Consider the following 15,857-nt stretch of genomic DNA (forward strand, 5'->3'; position numbering starts at 1 on the left):
ATCCTGCCCCACCATGCTTTGGAAAAGAGTGAGTATGTCCATCAGTGCATCTTTTTTTTTTTTTTTAATATTTTATTTATTTATTTGAGAGAGAGAGACCGTGATCACAAAGGAGAGCTGGAAGGAGAGGGAGAAGCAGGCTCCCACTGAGCAGAGAGCCTGATGTGGGGCTCAATCCCAGGACCCTGGGATCCTGACCTGAGCTGAAAGCAGAGGCTTAACCACCTGTCACCCAGGTGCCCCCATCAGTGCATCTTTTTGAGGTAAGAGGGAAGAATCAGGTAAAATATTCCAGAAGTTTCATCAACATACAACCATCTTAGCCAAAAAGAATTATACTAAATATAATGTAACTGAAAATCAGCATTTCTAAGCATTTCACTTTCAGATTTAACAAGTTAATCTATTACTCTGATAAGATTCTTTTAGCTAATGAAAAAAAGACACACATACAAAAAGACAGAATCTGATTTAGCTTTATTGAATACTACCCCATGCCCAATATTTACAGATGTAATTTGATGGAATTTATAAGACTACCAAGTGAAGCATTTTAAAAAGTTAATCTCAGATACTCTTAATGGAACTCATCAATTCATATGTATTAATACAATAATTAAAAATTTTCAGCCATTATCCAAGGTGGTTCAGTTCATAAAAACTCTACTTTCAACAAGAGAGAAGTCTGAGGAAATAAGAAGAATTTTCAGAAAAATATTTCCATATCTAGTCACAATCTTCCAGTTGTTCTGTAAAAGAAATCAATAACAATTATAGACATTCCGGCCACCATGAATTAAATATAGATTTCTCAACTGCATGACTCTTTTCCTTAATGCCATATTTAGCTTGAAACATAGAAAACCTATTCTTCTTTTATGTTTTCAATAGGTTTACATATTTTTTAGGTTTAAAAAGAATTATATATCCAAATTTAAACCAGCACCTAAACTCTGTGGCCACACATCGTGATTACCTTGACTCTCCATTAGGGAGAGTCCATGGAAGGAAGAAGATGGACAAAAGAGATGGTTTCCCTCTAACTAGTCCTAAGTGTGACTTACTGTAGAAACCAGTTACTTTCACAGACATTAAGAGGACACCAGATACACAGCATCTCTCTCCGTGTATCTGAAAGAATACCAAGGATGTGTTGACTAATGGCGTGAACTTACATCTGGTACATTCTCAAAATAGAACTGCAAAAAATGGAAAGGGGGGGTGTCACAGTGGCAGATGGGAGGGCATTATTTTCTCTATCTGTACAAATTTAAAAGGTACCTCTCTGGTTTTCAATGGCCCAGGTTTACTCCTCAGACACAGAATTCAAGAATTACAGTATTTCTATCTTTAAGAAGTGTGGGCTTATGTTATTACACAGAGCCTGGTCTCCCCTTTTTTTAAAAAGATGACAGCTCTTAAAAATGTATTATTATTACTATTTTTTAGACAATCTAGATATTAAAATGTAAATATCACATGTTAATGTAAAATTTAATTCCAGCTATACGTTTCAAAATGCCAAGATAAAATAAGGCAGTATGTCAGTGATAGCAACTCCTTTCTATATTAAAACCTGAAAACTAAACAGTTTTTAATGATATTCATTTTTTGCTAGAAAATCACTGCTGAAGAGGCAGATAAGATAGAAAATCATAACAACTAAATGTCATTATCCACAATTTAAAAATATTCATTTGTCTAAAAGGATTCTGGAAATGGTGGTGGTGCTGGATTTTCTTTTATGTAAAAACTTCCCTATACATGATAAATAGGTTTTCTGCTCAACAAACCTATTTTCAGATAATATAAAGGCAAATTTCATGTTATGGATCATCATATAGTTTAAATTCACTGTAGTTTAAATTCACTGGAGTCCCAAAGAATGTTGCTCAAAGGAACATTTTTCAATAACAGAAATTAACCCTATTCATGAACAATTTAAATGGTCAATAACAATATACAGAAATGAGGCTAAAGTTGGAAGAGTAGAGTAAGGTATATTTGTAAGCAAACCACAGCACAGAGTATCTTCGTCTTCATTGATTACTCCACATTAATATATGCACACATCTGTTTTATGGGTATCAGATAAACATATATCTGATGTGTTTCTATCAAGTGTAAATATACCAATATACCACTATAAATTTCCTTTTTTTTTTCTTCCATCCACTTTTGTTCTGGAAATTGCCAACACACTGATGACTATAGCTCTTGGTTAATGGCACAGTCATATGAGTGACATACACTAGCTTTGTCAAAATGCAAGGCTGACTTACCAATACAGTCAATAGTTGATCATTTTTCGAAGGGCATCATAGCACTTCCATTTGTCTGGGATGTAGAATGGCTCGAAAATGTGAGGAAACGGTGTGTCATACCCACATACTCTTGATATAGGAGCTTCTAGGTTCAGGAAACATTCTTCCTACAGAGAAGAATACAGATAGTTCACTTCACAAATATTTCTTTTTATTAAGAGAGATGAAACATTTCCACTTGAAATGTAATTCTAAAAAGAGAAAAAAGAAATGTAATTCTATCCAGGGGCATTAAAATAAATCAGTATATCGTAATGTTAAAAAAAAGGTTAAAAAAATTAAGTGACATATGCAAGTCTGGCATGATCCCAGTTTTACTTAAAATGTCTTAAAATACATGCATGCATTTATGTCTCCATGCATAGCTCTGGTTTAAGCCTCACTGGGAATATACCAAATGTGTTGTCCTATAAATTCAAATATAAGGCATGACAAAATTGTAAGAAAATGCTCACAGGAAACTCTGCAGCTTAAAATTAGTGGTGGCATATGTTTTCTCTTGTTTCCTGTGTTTTTCAAATTTTATATATAATGGACATGTATTATTATCATAATAAATGTTTCTAATTACCCTACAGTCAGACTGAACTTCTAGCAGTTACTTAACCATGTTCTGGATTCTCTCATGGCCAGGCTTTTGTAGATGCTGATGGTTCCCAGGCCAATTCCCAGCCCAAGCCCATAGCTCTTTGCCTGACTGCTGTGTGCACATCTCTCAGATACTGTGTTAGGATTCACCTCTGCCAGGAAGCCTTCCCTGGTGGCACTTGCCCAACCCCGCACCACTGACAGAGGGGGTTTCTGCCCCTAGCTTTCACAGTACTGAACTGAGCAAGATCCACTGTAGTTGCTCAATTATCTGTCTCTCCTGAGAGACAATGAACTCCATGAGGCTAGAGGTCTGGTTCAAAAATATACAATCCCAACCACACTTGAGGAATCCTACAGGAAATTATCTTCAGAGGGGAAAAAAAAAATTAGGTGACAAATTCAAACTTGAAAATAATTTTTAGAGAGTTCCAAAAAATCTAAAGAGAGCTATGTGATTAAACTGTTCCTATGAAAATGATATTGACGTTACCCCTCACAGTTATTACTGCAAATAAAATCTTAGGGTTTTGCTAATAGTTGCCAGAGGGGAGGAGGGTATGGGGTTGGGCAAAACTGGTGCCAGGGAGAGGGAGATACAGGACTCCAGTTATAGAATGAGTTAAGTCATGGGAAGAAAAAGCAAAGCACAGGGAATCCAGTTAATGATATTGTAACAGCGATGTAAAGGGAAAGACAGTTGGTACGTCTACAAAGAAAGAGCACAATGTATAAACTTGTCAAATCCCAAGTCGTATACCAGTAATATTATGTGTCAGCTATACTAAAGACAAAAACCAAAAAACAAAAAACCTCATGCAACTTAAGGTTTTATAGGCATCTACTTCCTGCATTACCCTGCTTTACAAAGGATGTGAGGTCCACCTTTCCCTATATATTTTACTTAATTGTATTTTATTTTATTCTAATTGGCTTCTTAATACCATGCTTTATATTGTTTAAGTTTTTATTTCAATTGCAGTTATGGTGTAATATGCATTTCAGGTGTACAATACAGTGACTCAACACCCGTACATCACCCCAAGCTCATCACAGCAAGTGCCTCCTTAATCAACTTCACCTATTTCACCCACCCCCTTCCCACCTGCCCTGGTAACCGTCAGTGTGTTCTCTATAATTAAGAATCTGTTCCTCAGTTTGCCTCTCTCTCTCTCTTTTTTGTTTTTTTTTTTTTTTGTCTCTTTGTTCAGTTGTTTGGTTTCTTAATTTCTACATAGGTGTGAAATCATATGGTATCTTCCTTTCTCTATTTCACCTAGCATAAAACTCGCTAGCTCCATTCACATTGTTGCAAATGGCAACATTCCTTTTATGGCTGAGTAGTATTCCAGTGAGTGTGTGTGTGTGTGTGTGTGTGTGTGTGTGTGTGTAATCACTCTTTGCAAGATACACCTGTGTGTTTGCATGAGCATAGAAAAAGGTCTGAAGGGTCACACTTGAACTATTACTAGAGGTCACCTTCTGAGGCCAGGAGTGGCAAAAGGTGAGAAAGGGCTCTAGTTCATACTTAATATGTATTGTAATAGTTTTTATGAAACTATTTGTAATTAAATGTAATTTACATTTGTAATTAAATGACACTGACATAAAAGAGTAAAAAATACCTTCTTGTGTGAATAATGGTTACTATTTTACATTAGTTTTATAACTTTATATGGAGTGTTTCCTTAATTTGGAAACAATTATTCTACATTAAGTGGAGTGAAAGGATTTTAAATCATTATATATAAATATATAAAGTATATTTTTAAAAGTCATGGAAGAAACTAAGGATGTACTAAATGTTGGCTAATTGGCTAAATTGGCTATTTAAATTAAAAAAATCATGGAAGATAACAGATACATAACAGAGGACTATGATTCAATTTTATAAGGATATACCCTGACCAATTGAAACAGTTTGACATTTTAATGCTTTGCTAACTGAAGTATTATTAGAGAGACTGGCATTATTCCCTCCACAGACTTGTGTTAAAACATGTTTTAAAAAGACCGGAAAAAAAATGCTTGGGTCAAGCAGCTGCACAAAGTGAGTTCCTAATGGACTGTTTCATACACAAATGATTTATGTGTGGCTATATGTTTCTCTGGGCAACCATCAAAACAGGGCATCCTTGTTCAACCTGTTTTTTTCATGCAGAAGCTGTACACACACACACACTTACAAAAAATATTTGAATCTCAATGGCAGACTTTTAGATCAATGTACCAGATTAACCCTCTGGAAAGTATGTATCTCTATTTTATACCATGTTATAATACTAGAACTACAGTAAACGTGTGCCCTGAATTTCCAAGACCATCCAGATTAATTGTATTCTTCTTTTCCACTGACTGCATAAGCACACTCATACTTTTAAAAACTCTGATGATCTTTAATTCAGAAATAGTAATCCACATAAAATTAGGAAGAAATAATGACCTCCCCCACAGAGTTGTAAGGGTTACAGGTCATGGCCGGCACAGGGGCTAACGTGGAAGAGACCATTTTCTGGTCTCTCTCCTCAGAGAGCGTATATATGGACCAGCTCAGTCCACAGGGAACCAGTACAGATGTGAAAGTGAGGTTCCAAAGCCGTACAGTCTAATATGTAACCAGGGACTTCGGAAGAGAACCCAGACAGGTGCCGAGAGAAAACTCTTCTCCAGCTACTCATAGTCCAAAGTTTCTCCATGGGTCCCATAAAAGAGGACTGGAACCCTCACACTAGACCCCATGAGGGTTTTCATACATTTTGTTGTAGTGTGTGCTTTCACATAAACAGTCAGCTTAAGGAAAAACAGATATTCCTTCCAAAAGATTATTGTCTGAAATTCAAGTATATAGTATCCGAAATTTACTTCTGAATGTCTTTTTGTCATTGTAAGACTCATCTTTCTAAAGCATGTTAATAATAGCAACCAGACAGAATTATATGTAATGAATTATGTTTTATCTCATTTAATCATTCTCACAAATATATGAGGTGGGTATTACATTCCATTTCACAGATGAGGAAGTCAAGGTGAAAGAGCCTGGCCCAGGTCAAATAGCTACGTAAACAGCCAATTAAGATTCCAACCTGACTACCAATCCACGTTCCCAGTCATTCATCTGCAAAGTGACTGCTGAGGATAGTAATAACAGGAAAAAAACTAAAGTAAAAAGGGTAAAATGGTAAAACAGAAGGCAGGTGGGGATTAAGCTTTTAAAACAGAACCTCGATAGAAATAAGGAGTTAAATGGAGTCTAAGACGCCTCTTCTGGGTATATATCAGGAAGGTAGAGGCTAAGACGTGTGAAGGTGTGAGCACACACTAAGCCTCAAAGAAACGCATAGAGCAATAAACAGATGGTCTCGGGTCTCAGCAACCTCCTGAGCTGTCCTAAATGATTTAAATAAGCATCACTCAAATTGTTTGTATATTAGCCATCTGGGTTGCTATGTGCATTGCAACCAGAAAAGGAAGCTGAGAGTCTGAAATGATAATTCCAAATCATAAAAACCTAAATGCAAGCAACAAAAATTCTTTATTTGCCTATATTCTGCAACAAAACAAAGTTTTAAGTGTCTTGTTGAGATTGCAGAGGAGAGAGCCTGTATATTTTTTAGCAGGTAAGAGAGTAAATCAAAATTAATTACAAAAGGACCCGTTGTTGTTTTAAGAAAACTAAAATTATCAGTAGGTTTCTAAAAATTAAGTGTATTGCATTTAATCCCGTGTTTTGGTGAACATAATACCAAGTATATACTGTGTGTATGTAAATGTGTACAGATTAGGGCTTTCATTCAAGACCTCCCAGCACTTAACTGCATCTCCCCATTAGAGTTTTAAGTACATCAAGCATAAATTCTCCCATCACAGGAATTACAGCACTGAAATCAGTTTCAGGCATTCCTCACTGTGCCTTCAGTCACTCTCCACAAATCTTTTCATTGTTTTTATGGCAAAGCTGTAGGATATAATTGATACAGCATGGAATCTAGAATTCTTTTTTTTTTTTTTAAGATTTTATTTATTCATTTGACAGAGAGATCACAAGTAGGAAGGCAGGCAGAGAGAGAGGAGGAAGCAGGCCCTCCGTGGAGCAGAAAGCCGGATGCAGGGCTCGATCCCAGGACCCTGGGATCATGACCTGAGCCCAAGGCAGAGGCTTTAACCCAATGAGCCACCCAGGCGCCCCTGGAATTCTATTTAAAGGGAATCTTTGTTTTCCTATGATTTAACTTCTCTGAGCCTCTGTCACTTAACAGCAAATTAGGGACATTAAAAATTCTGCTGTTATATTATCCTATTGTCTTATAACACTATTGTTACTAGAGGCCTACTTGCTCCTCCAGATTGTACAGAGTGTCTGAAGAGGACCCGGTTTCAAGCTTGACATATCGTAGTGTTCAATAATTGCTAGGTTTTTGTTTCCCTCTTGAGATTTCCCAAGTTATAATAAACACAAGGTGTCTGAAAGCACAGATCAAACCATCAATGAAGAAAAGATTCTGGTGTACAGAACGGTCAACACGGAATGGCTACCCTTGTTGGAGACTTACTAAGCCTTAAAAAATGTAAGGAAATACCACAAATAAGTACGTGTCATGTGAGGAGAGGGTGGGAATCACTGAGGTTATAAGGAGCCAGGCTGCGCTAAGGCCTCCTCAGGGAAAGGGAGGGTCCGGTGCTGCCCCCTGGTGGGGTTCAGGGAGCCTGGACACAAATTGCCAGTTCCTGGGCCTGGGACAATAAACAACTTGTGTGGCTAGATGAGGAAGTCAAGAGCTCTGGAAATAGTTTAAAAAAAAAAAAAAAAAATCTACCTCCCCTCCCCCAGAAGCACATAATTTCCAAGCAATGCTCCTATAGCAAATTAGGCTGTCAGTTACCTACTGGATGGTTTCAACCAGAAGAGTCCAATATAATTTAATGTAACCAAGGTATAGACACTTTGAAAAATAGCCAAGAATAAAAGACCACTCGGTATTTAATTTATTTTTAAAGCAATCATTTGGTCTTTACTTTTTAATTCAAGGCAATCCCAAGTTTGGATTTCTTTCTAGAGACAATTCTGGAAAAATTTTTATTCGGTTCTTCTAATGACAGAAAGTTGGAGACAGCCTATTGTGTTAGACCACATATTACCCTGAGTTGGAAGACTGTGAAGAAAAGTTTAAAGTGAGATAAGAACACTTCGGGTCTTTTATATATGTTCCTAGTTTTCATAGCTGACATAGGCTGATTAAATTACTTAAGTTTCCCTGCAAAACTAATCTTTCTAAACATTTAATGGAGAGTCAGAAAAGGAGGATGCTGTAATGAGAAACAAGTCGAATCAGGCATACATTGTCAATGGGATTACCTCGTAAATCAAAAATGTTACATTCTTCCTTGGAATAAGGAGAAACATTGGCTCACTTAATTCCAAAGTAATAACTTGGAAAATTAATTTTTAAATTATTTTGCAAACAAAAAGTTTCACGTCATGTAGTCATTATTATGCCACCAACAACCCATTTAAACTATAAGTATTATGCCACCAACAACCCATTTAAACTATAAGAATATATTTTGTTTCCAAGAGGAGAAAGGATGCAGGTAAATTAAGCTCTAAATGTAGTGAGCACCGAACAAGATGTAGAGGTCATAGAGTCATCCTTTCTTCTCTAGAAGAAAAAAATTTAAGAAGCAACTTTATATGATTTGTGGATGTGTTCATTTTTAAACCTAAATTCCAATACCATTTAGTCCCAATTTAGTTAAATTATTAAATTAACAATAAAAACAACAGAGATTTCACTTCTAAGTGCAAATAGTCATCTAGAGGTCATAATGAGCAGGGCAAGAGTTAAATTCTAAACAGATGGGGAAAAAAAATCACAATATACCAAATGATGCAAACTTGATAGCAATATAGTCAATGAACTTAGAGACTTGTATTTTGATTATAAATTGAATAGTCTTATCTATGTAAGGCTAGACATCCCCCCAGCTTCCCAATACTATCAGAGAATATTTGTTTTAAATTTGTTTTAAATCTGCCCTGAAAACTTGCCCATAGCCAAAACATGAGCTTCAGCAGATGAGAAAAAAATTATTCTGGTGTCTTGAATCACACTTCCTTAGCAAATGAGTCACAGAAACCTGTGAAGGCCCTAAGCCAGCAACTCCAAATTAATTTCATTACTGAATTAAATAAATACAACATTTGCTAATCTAAAATATAATTTTTCATTTAAGCTAATGGTTTAAATACTATCTTATCATGTTTTTAAAACTTAGCTTAGAAGGCACAGTAGGCTGTACTGATTTTCTATGCAGCACAGACCTATGAAATTAATTCTTCAGACAGCACCGTCCCTAATCTGCCCTCGAACATCAAAACTATGCTTATTTTATTTTTCCGATACCTATGCACAGAAGATACATTCAATAAACACTTGTTGATACGAGGTCTCTCATTTTGAAAATACAGTGGAACCAGTGGAACTAAGTGAAACAGTATATGAAAAATAGCATTTTATCCAGCTTTCTCTAACACCTAAAACATTATAGTGAAGCCCACCTATTTCAGCAAAGCTTCTAGATAAAATCATAATCCTGACTAAATTAAAAGCTGAGATCTCTCTGACTTAACTTCACTGAAATGTCTACAGTATCTGAGCACTTTAAAAAAAATTCCATTTCTTCCTCTTTAATGCAAATTACTAGCAATCTGGTACAATTTTTGTTTTCTGTGATTTCTCTAGCTAAAGAATGGGACTGAATTCTAAATGAGGATTTTCATTTAAATTCAAATTCCATTTTTAAAATGGACGCTTATATTCTGAAGTTAGAAATACTATATGTGAACTAAATGGGTTTCCCCGCATACAATCTAGCTACCTAAAACAAACTGGAGTATGATATTAAAATGTGCGCAGAAATGATTCATGGCTCAAATTCTATAGTTGTATTAGAATATAAACAGGTTAATATAAAATTATCTGTGAATCTCCATAGATTAACTGTAGAAACTGAAGTAGAACAAACTTTAAAATCAAATGTAACATTAAAATTAACAATTTATTACTTCATAGGGATTTTTCCTCTCAGAATGATGGTTTTGTAACTTTCACTGTTTTAAAATCAGAAACAAGTGAAAGTGATAACTCATTTCTACCACTTATAATGTTATCTAAGATCACTGTTTAAGAAAGTGCATGTGTACATTATGGCCTAGGGACCGTATTAACTACTTTATAGGTATTAACTCATTTTGCTTTTCATAAAATCTAAATTAGCAGCCGCAAAGGCAAAAGTCGCACCCCATCCAAACCCCTTTGGTTTCCCCGGTAAAACCTGTCAAGGTCTGGTTCGGCTTTCCAGCCTTCCCCCAGATACAGTCTGGAGCTGTGACCCACAGCTGCCGCGCCTTTCACCTGAAGAGCACAGGCGAGAAGCAGCAGCTAAAAAAAAGTTATTTCTCCCTTCCATCCTCCTGCCCATAAACATCGCTTTTATTTGCAGCCCTTGGTCTCCAAAGATGTCCCGAGGCTTTCAAAGTTCAAACGCTAAAGTTAAAGTTCTTTTCAGACATAACTATGGGCAAATTCTGACATGTACCACAAACCGTGGCTACCATGCTTTTGTTAAAACAATTTATATTCAATTGGGGGTGGGGGGAGAAAGAGGCAATGCTCTCAAATTTCCACAGACGCTGGAGCTTCTCAAATTTTATAGTTCAGAATTCTTCCCTATAGAAGCAAGCATCGGCAGCAGCAAAGTTGGAAAGTGGAATTTCCTGAGAATGTGGGTGCTTAATGATAAACATAAGCGACTTGCTGCACCGGGGTCATCTCAGGAACAAACTGCTCTCTGTCAGGTAGGATTCTTGCTTTTGTTTGGCAGCAGGAAACTTCAAATACTCCTCTTAAGCAACTTTCGATGATCTCACAAAGCATTCGGTTTTTCTGTTGTTTTTTTTTCCCCCCCATAAAATTATTCCTACAGCATTCTCATACCACCAAATGGTGCTCAGAAGGCAGAAATCAATCCTGGCTGAAGCAATCTGATGATTCTTTTGTCTCGTGACACAGAAAATATATTCTTTCAGAATTTGGGAAACTGAACCTGCGCTAGGAAAATCTCTATTAGGATTTGTCACTGTCCCAATTCTGCAACCTGATTTTAAGTTTCAAGACTGGTCACAAAACGAAACTACTAGAATAAAGTGATTTCCCCCTATCTGGCACCATCTTTCTAAAAAGTTGAGAAGCCAGATAAAGAACTGATGAAAATATCTGCTATTGTACAAATGATCTCTTATTACGATACAAAGTTTGTTTTTTGTTACTGCTTTTTCCGTCTTTTTAAATATGTCAAATTTCTAGTTTATGTTTATGTTTAAATGCTAAATGTAAAAACTAAATGCTAAATTGTTAAATGTAAAAAAGGCAAGGGAAAGGGAAAAGATCAACTTTATTTTATCTACGTAATGCCAGAAGAGACGTGTCAATGTTTTTACTGAAATTAGACGCACTTTTTTTTTTTAAGTTAATCTTGGGTGTCATAGCAACACAGCCTTTAAGCTTGGTTTTGCTGAATGAATAAATCAGACCACGTTGTTTTTCAGCAATTTAATTCTGGTCACTAGATCACTACAGTTTTACTAAGAAAAGCACAACAGAAATAAATGTCCTAAGGCTATCAACAATTATCAGGGAGATGTAGTCAAAAATTTGTTGATTGGATCCCAGCAGTAGCAGCACTCCCAAAATTTAATAATTGAACTAATTTACAAAGCAAACAAGTTTTTGGCAGGATCTCTGACCTAAGTAAGAAAAGGCTTGTTAGTGCTTGCATTATTTAATGCAGACGGCTTTTACTAATACAAGTTCAACCTTTTCATTCAACAAATCTAGCACTTGTAATTATTGTCTGCATCCAATTAAAATACAATGCGGAACCCAAAATCTATTTTCCTCTTTGCTGCACTTACATATCTATGTTTCTGCCTTTAAAGTTGGTTAACATTTCCTACAAAGAAGCTTTTCAGATTAAATGTCTATGTATCTGCATAGACACATTTTCAGAATTTCCAGAATCAAGAGATAGTTCAGAATTATAGGAAAAATACACGTGCCTTTTTAATGCCCATAATTGGGTAAATATGTGCTGAAGATGAATTAAGATGAATCTATTTCTCACAAAGTCTGTTATTGCTTGCTCACTATGGACAAACTTCTAATAAGCCTGATAAAACTATAGATACTATAGATACACTAGTGAAATGTGGTTTAACAATAACTAGGACCTGGTTCTGGATACTTTTGTAGTTAAGTGAAAAAAATATTAAAAATGCTGAAGATACTGTTTGTAGATGAACTAAATTTATGTAGTTTCTTTAAAAGGGGGATGTTCACACAGTTTATTGAGATAGACCAAAGCATTCACTTACTATTTTTTATCTACCTGTTTGGATGAGCTCTACAAAAATTCAATCAGGTCCCTCAATTAGGAATCAGGCTAAAACACACAGCAGGGATTCTCCACCCCGCCCACCCCCTACCCAGAGATCACAGGAGCTTCCCCACTGGTCACATACCACAGACAACCATGTACGTAAGCATACAAGGACAGAAACAAATAATTCTGTGTTTAATCAACGAATCCTCATGAATAATCTGAGACACAACACGGAGGCCTACCGGAAAAGCAATGTATTTGTCCTTATGCCTCTCACTTCAGGAAGAGGGACAGGTACACCCAGAGAACCAACAGCCAGACATTAACTACATAGTACCCAAAGAGATGTTCTTACTTCCTTAAATAAGTACAATTGTTTATATAGTCTCAATCCTTTCAGCAACTCTGTGAGGTGGTGACAAGTGAACAGAGGCTGGCAGAGGTTAGGGGAGGTGGCCAAGATCGCACAGGTGCACATGGTTCTACCGGGACATGAACCAGCTCCCCTGCTTATTACTCTTGAGTGCACGCTACAGGGCTTTCGATTTAAAAGTGCGCAGGAGAGTATGGGCTGGAGAAAAGGCAAAATTTTTATTTAGTGCTACCATTACACCTGTGAAATAGAAACTGGTGGAATTGTCTACTTGTTAATGCAAGTCCAATCCATACAGACATTTTAATAAAAGGCTTAGCAGTTTGGTGTCTTGGGGGTCAGGGGTCACTAGGGAAGAGATGGGTCTCTAGAGTTATAGTAGGTTCAGCACAGATTGAGAGGTTTGGCTTCTTTTAAATATTTGTTGGGGAGAAGATGAAAAAATGAGAGGGAAAAAGAGTGGAACTTTTTTCTACGATGGGCTTGCTTGAGTGCGGGGCATAAATAGCCCCTTTGAGTTCTGAAGCTGATTTTGAATTCTGAGAAAAAACTGGATATTCAACCAATAGTGGGCTGTAACCTTCAAGTTGCTTCTACCCTAAGATTCAAGAAAAGCAGTTCAGTGCTTCACGAGGAAATGAAACTTGCTTCTTTTCATTTCCTTATCTATAGGAAAATCTAGATTTAACTTAAGTAGCTAAGTAATTAGATAAGAATGTGACAGCTTTTTGACAGAGTAGGAAAACAGGTCAAATAAACACGGGTTACAAGTTTTATCCTAGCCTTAACTTAAATTGGAATATGAAATTTAATCCTCTCCTTACAGTAAATATTTTATAGCTATTCTCCACAGTTAACTCACTTTGTAGAGCTCTAAAGCTACAGAAGAAAATTCCTGGGTTATTTAAAGAAATGTCTTTTGAAACTAAAATTAAGATTTTTTTTTTTAATTAAAACGACAGATAAGACACCACAATTAAATTAATCTGAAATCAAAATGTAAATGTAAGGGCGGTATGGGGTCTCCCTGCCTCAGACTGTAGTCACTGGCTTCAATTAGTGGTTATTGGCACAGACTCCACGGCTGGCACTGGGGTGTTTATTAAATAGTTGTGGGCTCTTATTATAGGTGTAAAGCTGGCTGCACACACGTAAATGCCACCAAGTGGGCCTGGCTGTGTGCAGACCGGTCCGTCCCCAGGCACAGAAACAGAGAGGTCCCGGTGGTCTGGGACAAGAACCTCAAACGTCCCCGAGAAAAGATCACATTGAAAAGCTCAATTAAAACATTATACATGTTCACAATATATCTGGGGTATGATGCATTAACATTTCATCGTTCTCAATTCCCAGTCCCCCGAATGAGCACGCTTGTATGTCTGATATAACAAATCGCCGACCCACAAGGATTTTCCTCAGGTTTCCTCCAGTGCTAATTATGGAGCAAATCTAATTAAGTTTGTGTGATTCACTCCAGCAGTAGGTACTTCGGTTACTTCAGAATTGCCAAAAGGGATCTGCAGTGTCTCTTCTCCCTCCAAAACAAGCACGCTGCGTGCCAAACTGATAACCATTAAACACAGCTGCAGAGCAAATGTGCGGTCTCGGTCCCGCAAATACAGCGTTCACACATCAATCTGCCCCGCGAGCAATGTCGGGTTCAGAACTACCGATTGCGGGTTTATGTGACCATTAGACGAGTCTTATATATGAGTGTTTTTGCCCAGCACAGCTTGAACAGATTCCTGTATGTCATAAGAGATCCTTCCACTGACGAATACTCACTGAAACTCTGAAAACCCCAAACCGTGATAAATAACGTTCAATCAGCATCTTGTTGAATTGGTTTTCGAGCTCTACTCCTCACGTGAAAAAAAGTCAAAGCGGTCTTGTGCGTTTGAGAATGTGTTTGTGGAGCAATTGCCATGCAATAGAGTTAGCCTCATTCCCCAAGAAAATCACAGATACGGTATGTATTAGAAATGCTTTTCTTTTCATGACAGTCGGTGAGTGCGTAACACAAACCTGTAGGCATATTGGAGTTGCAGAAATTGAACGATTTTTATTTCAGTAACTCAAATAATTTCCAAGGAAGGAAATTCTTTTCAGAGGGGCTCTCCAAACTGGGTGGGTTGCCGGATGCTTAAGGCCATGACCGCATTCCCTCCAGAGGCTGTTAGATCACTATGGCAACTACCCTCTCCCTATCAATAAGCAACAGCACTGAACACTGATATTCTCTCAAAAAAAAAAAAAAAAAAAAAAACGGTTTCCTTTCTGTGGCTGCAACGACAGGGAACTAGCTTCAAGACTGAAATATACTACTTTTTGTGCAAAACAAACTATGTTTGCTGCCCAAACGGTTTCACTGGGATTCAATTTTGTCAAAAATACAAAAACAGGGAAATCAGCCATGGCGCCCCAGTTTAGTTTCAAAACAAGGTAAAACTGGTGACAAAAACAATCGAAGGCTGTTACAGCTGGAACGGGTTATGTGCAGAGGTCCAGGCAGAAGAAGAAAATCGGTCTCCAGGGAGCAAATGACAGATCGGAAGCAAAACTGACATGAGAAGAACATATGCTTCCACCCAGCCCTTAAAAGCAGCACACGCTGGAATGGTTGTAGTTCTTATCTGTGGTTGTTCCCCAATATGTAATTATTACCGTGCAGGGTCATAAATAACTTGATTACACTGATTCAATGAAATAACACCTCCCCCCTATTTAAGGAAATACGTGGTTGCCAGCGTGCCTCCCTCCAGGTGTGCAAAAACCAGCACCGCAAGCCATCACGCACACTGCTTCACACAGCTCTGATGCTTGGAGAGAGAGGTACGGTGCCTGATGCAGGGGAGGGCCTCAGTAGATCTCTGCTAACCAAACGGTTCTAGTTTCTACTTACGCTGTTCACTCTGGGGCATTAATGAGCTTAGTCACTGATGAGGCAAAAAAAAATCAACAAGACAGGAGCTGGGGTGTGGACATTTTCACTCCTTAGCAATTACTGAACACTGTCCTACTCATCTACCAGACGCCACACTATTTATTGTGATCATGCCCTCCCCTAGTTAAAAGCTTTTCCTGGCTTCCCAAAGCTTATTCTCTATTTATCCCCACTTCCCTCCCAGCCCAGT

The 15,857-nt window shown here is 37.3% G+C and overlaps 1 protein-coding gene across 1 annotated transcript in view; it reads right to left on the reverse strand.

The window, feature by feature from the left end:
- Window positions 1-460: 460 nt before the first annotated feature.
- The window catches only part of BCKDHB (branched chain keto acid dehydrogenase E1 subunit beta), a 222,573-nt gene continuing 207,176 nt past the window's right edge, over window positions 461-15,857 (reverse strand). Inside the window, exons 10-11 of the mRNA XM_004752815.3 lie at window positions 2,283-2,431; window positions 461-749 (exon numbers count right to left, since the gene is read on the reverse strand). Of these exons, the coding sequence (XP_004752872.1) occupies window positions 2,291-2,431 (141 nt within the window). The 3' untranslated portion in view covers window positions 461-749; window positions 2,283-2,290. The remainder of the gene's footprint in view (window positions 750-2,282; window positions 2,432-15,857) is intronic.

Source organism: Mustela putorius, unplaced genomic scaffold (genome assembly GCF_011764305.1).
Source record: "Mustela putorius furo isolate JIRA1106 unplaced genomic scaffold, ASM1176430v1.1 tig00003863_pilon_pilon_pilon, whole genome shotgun sequence".
NCBI classification, from domain to species: Eukaryota; Metazoa; Chordata; class Mammalia; order Carnivora; family Mustelidae; genus Mustela; species Mustela putorius.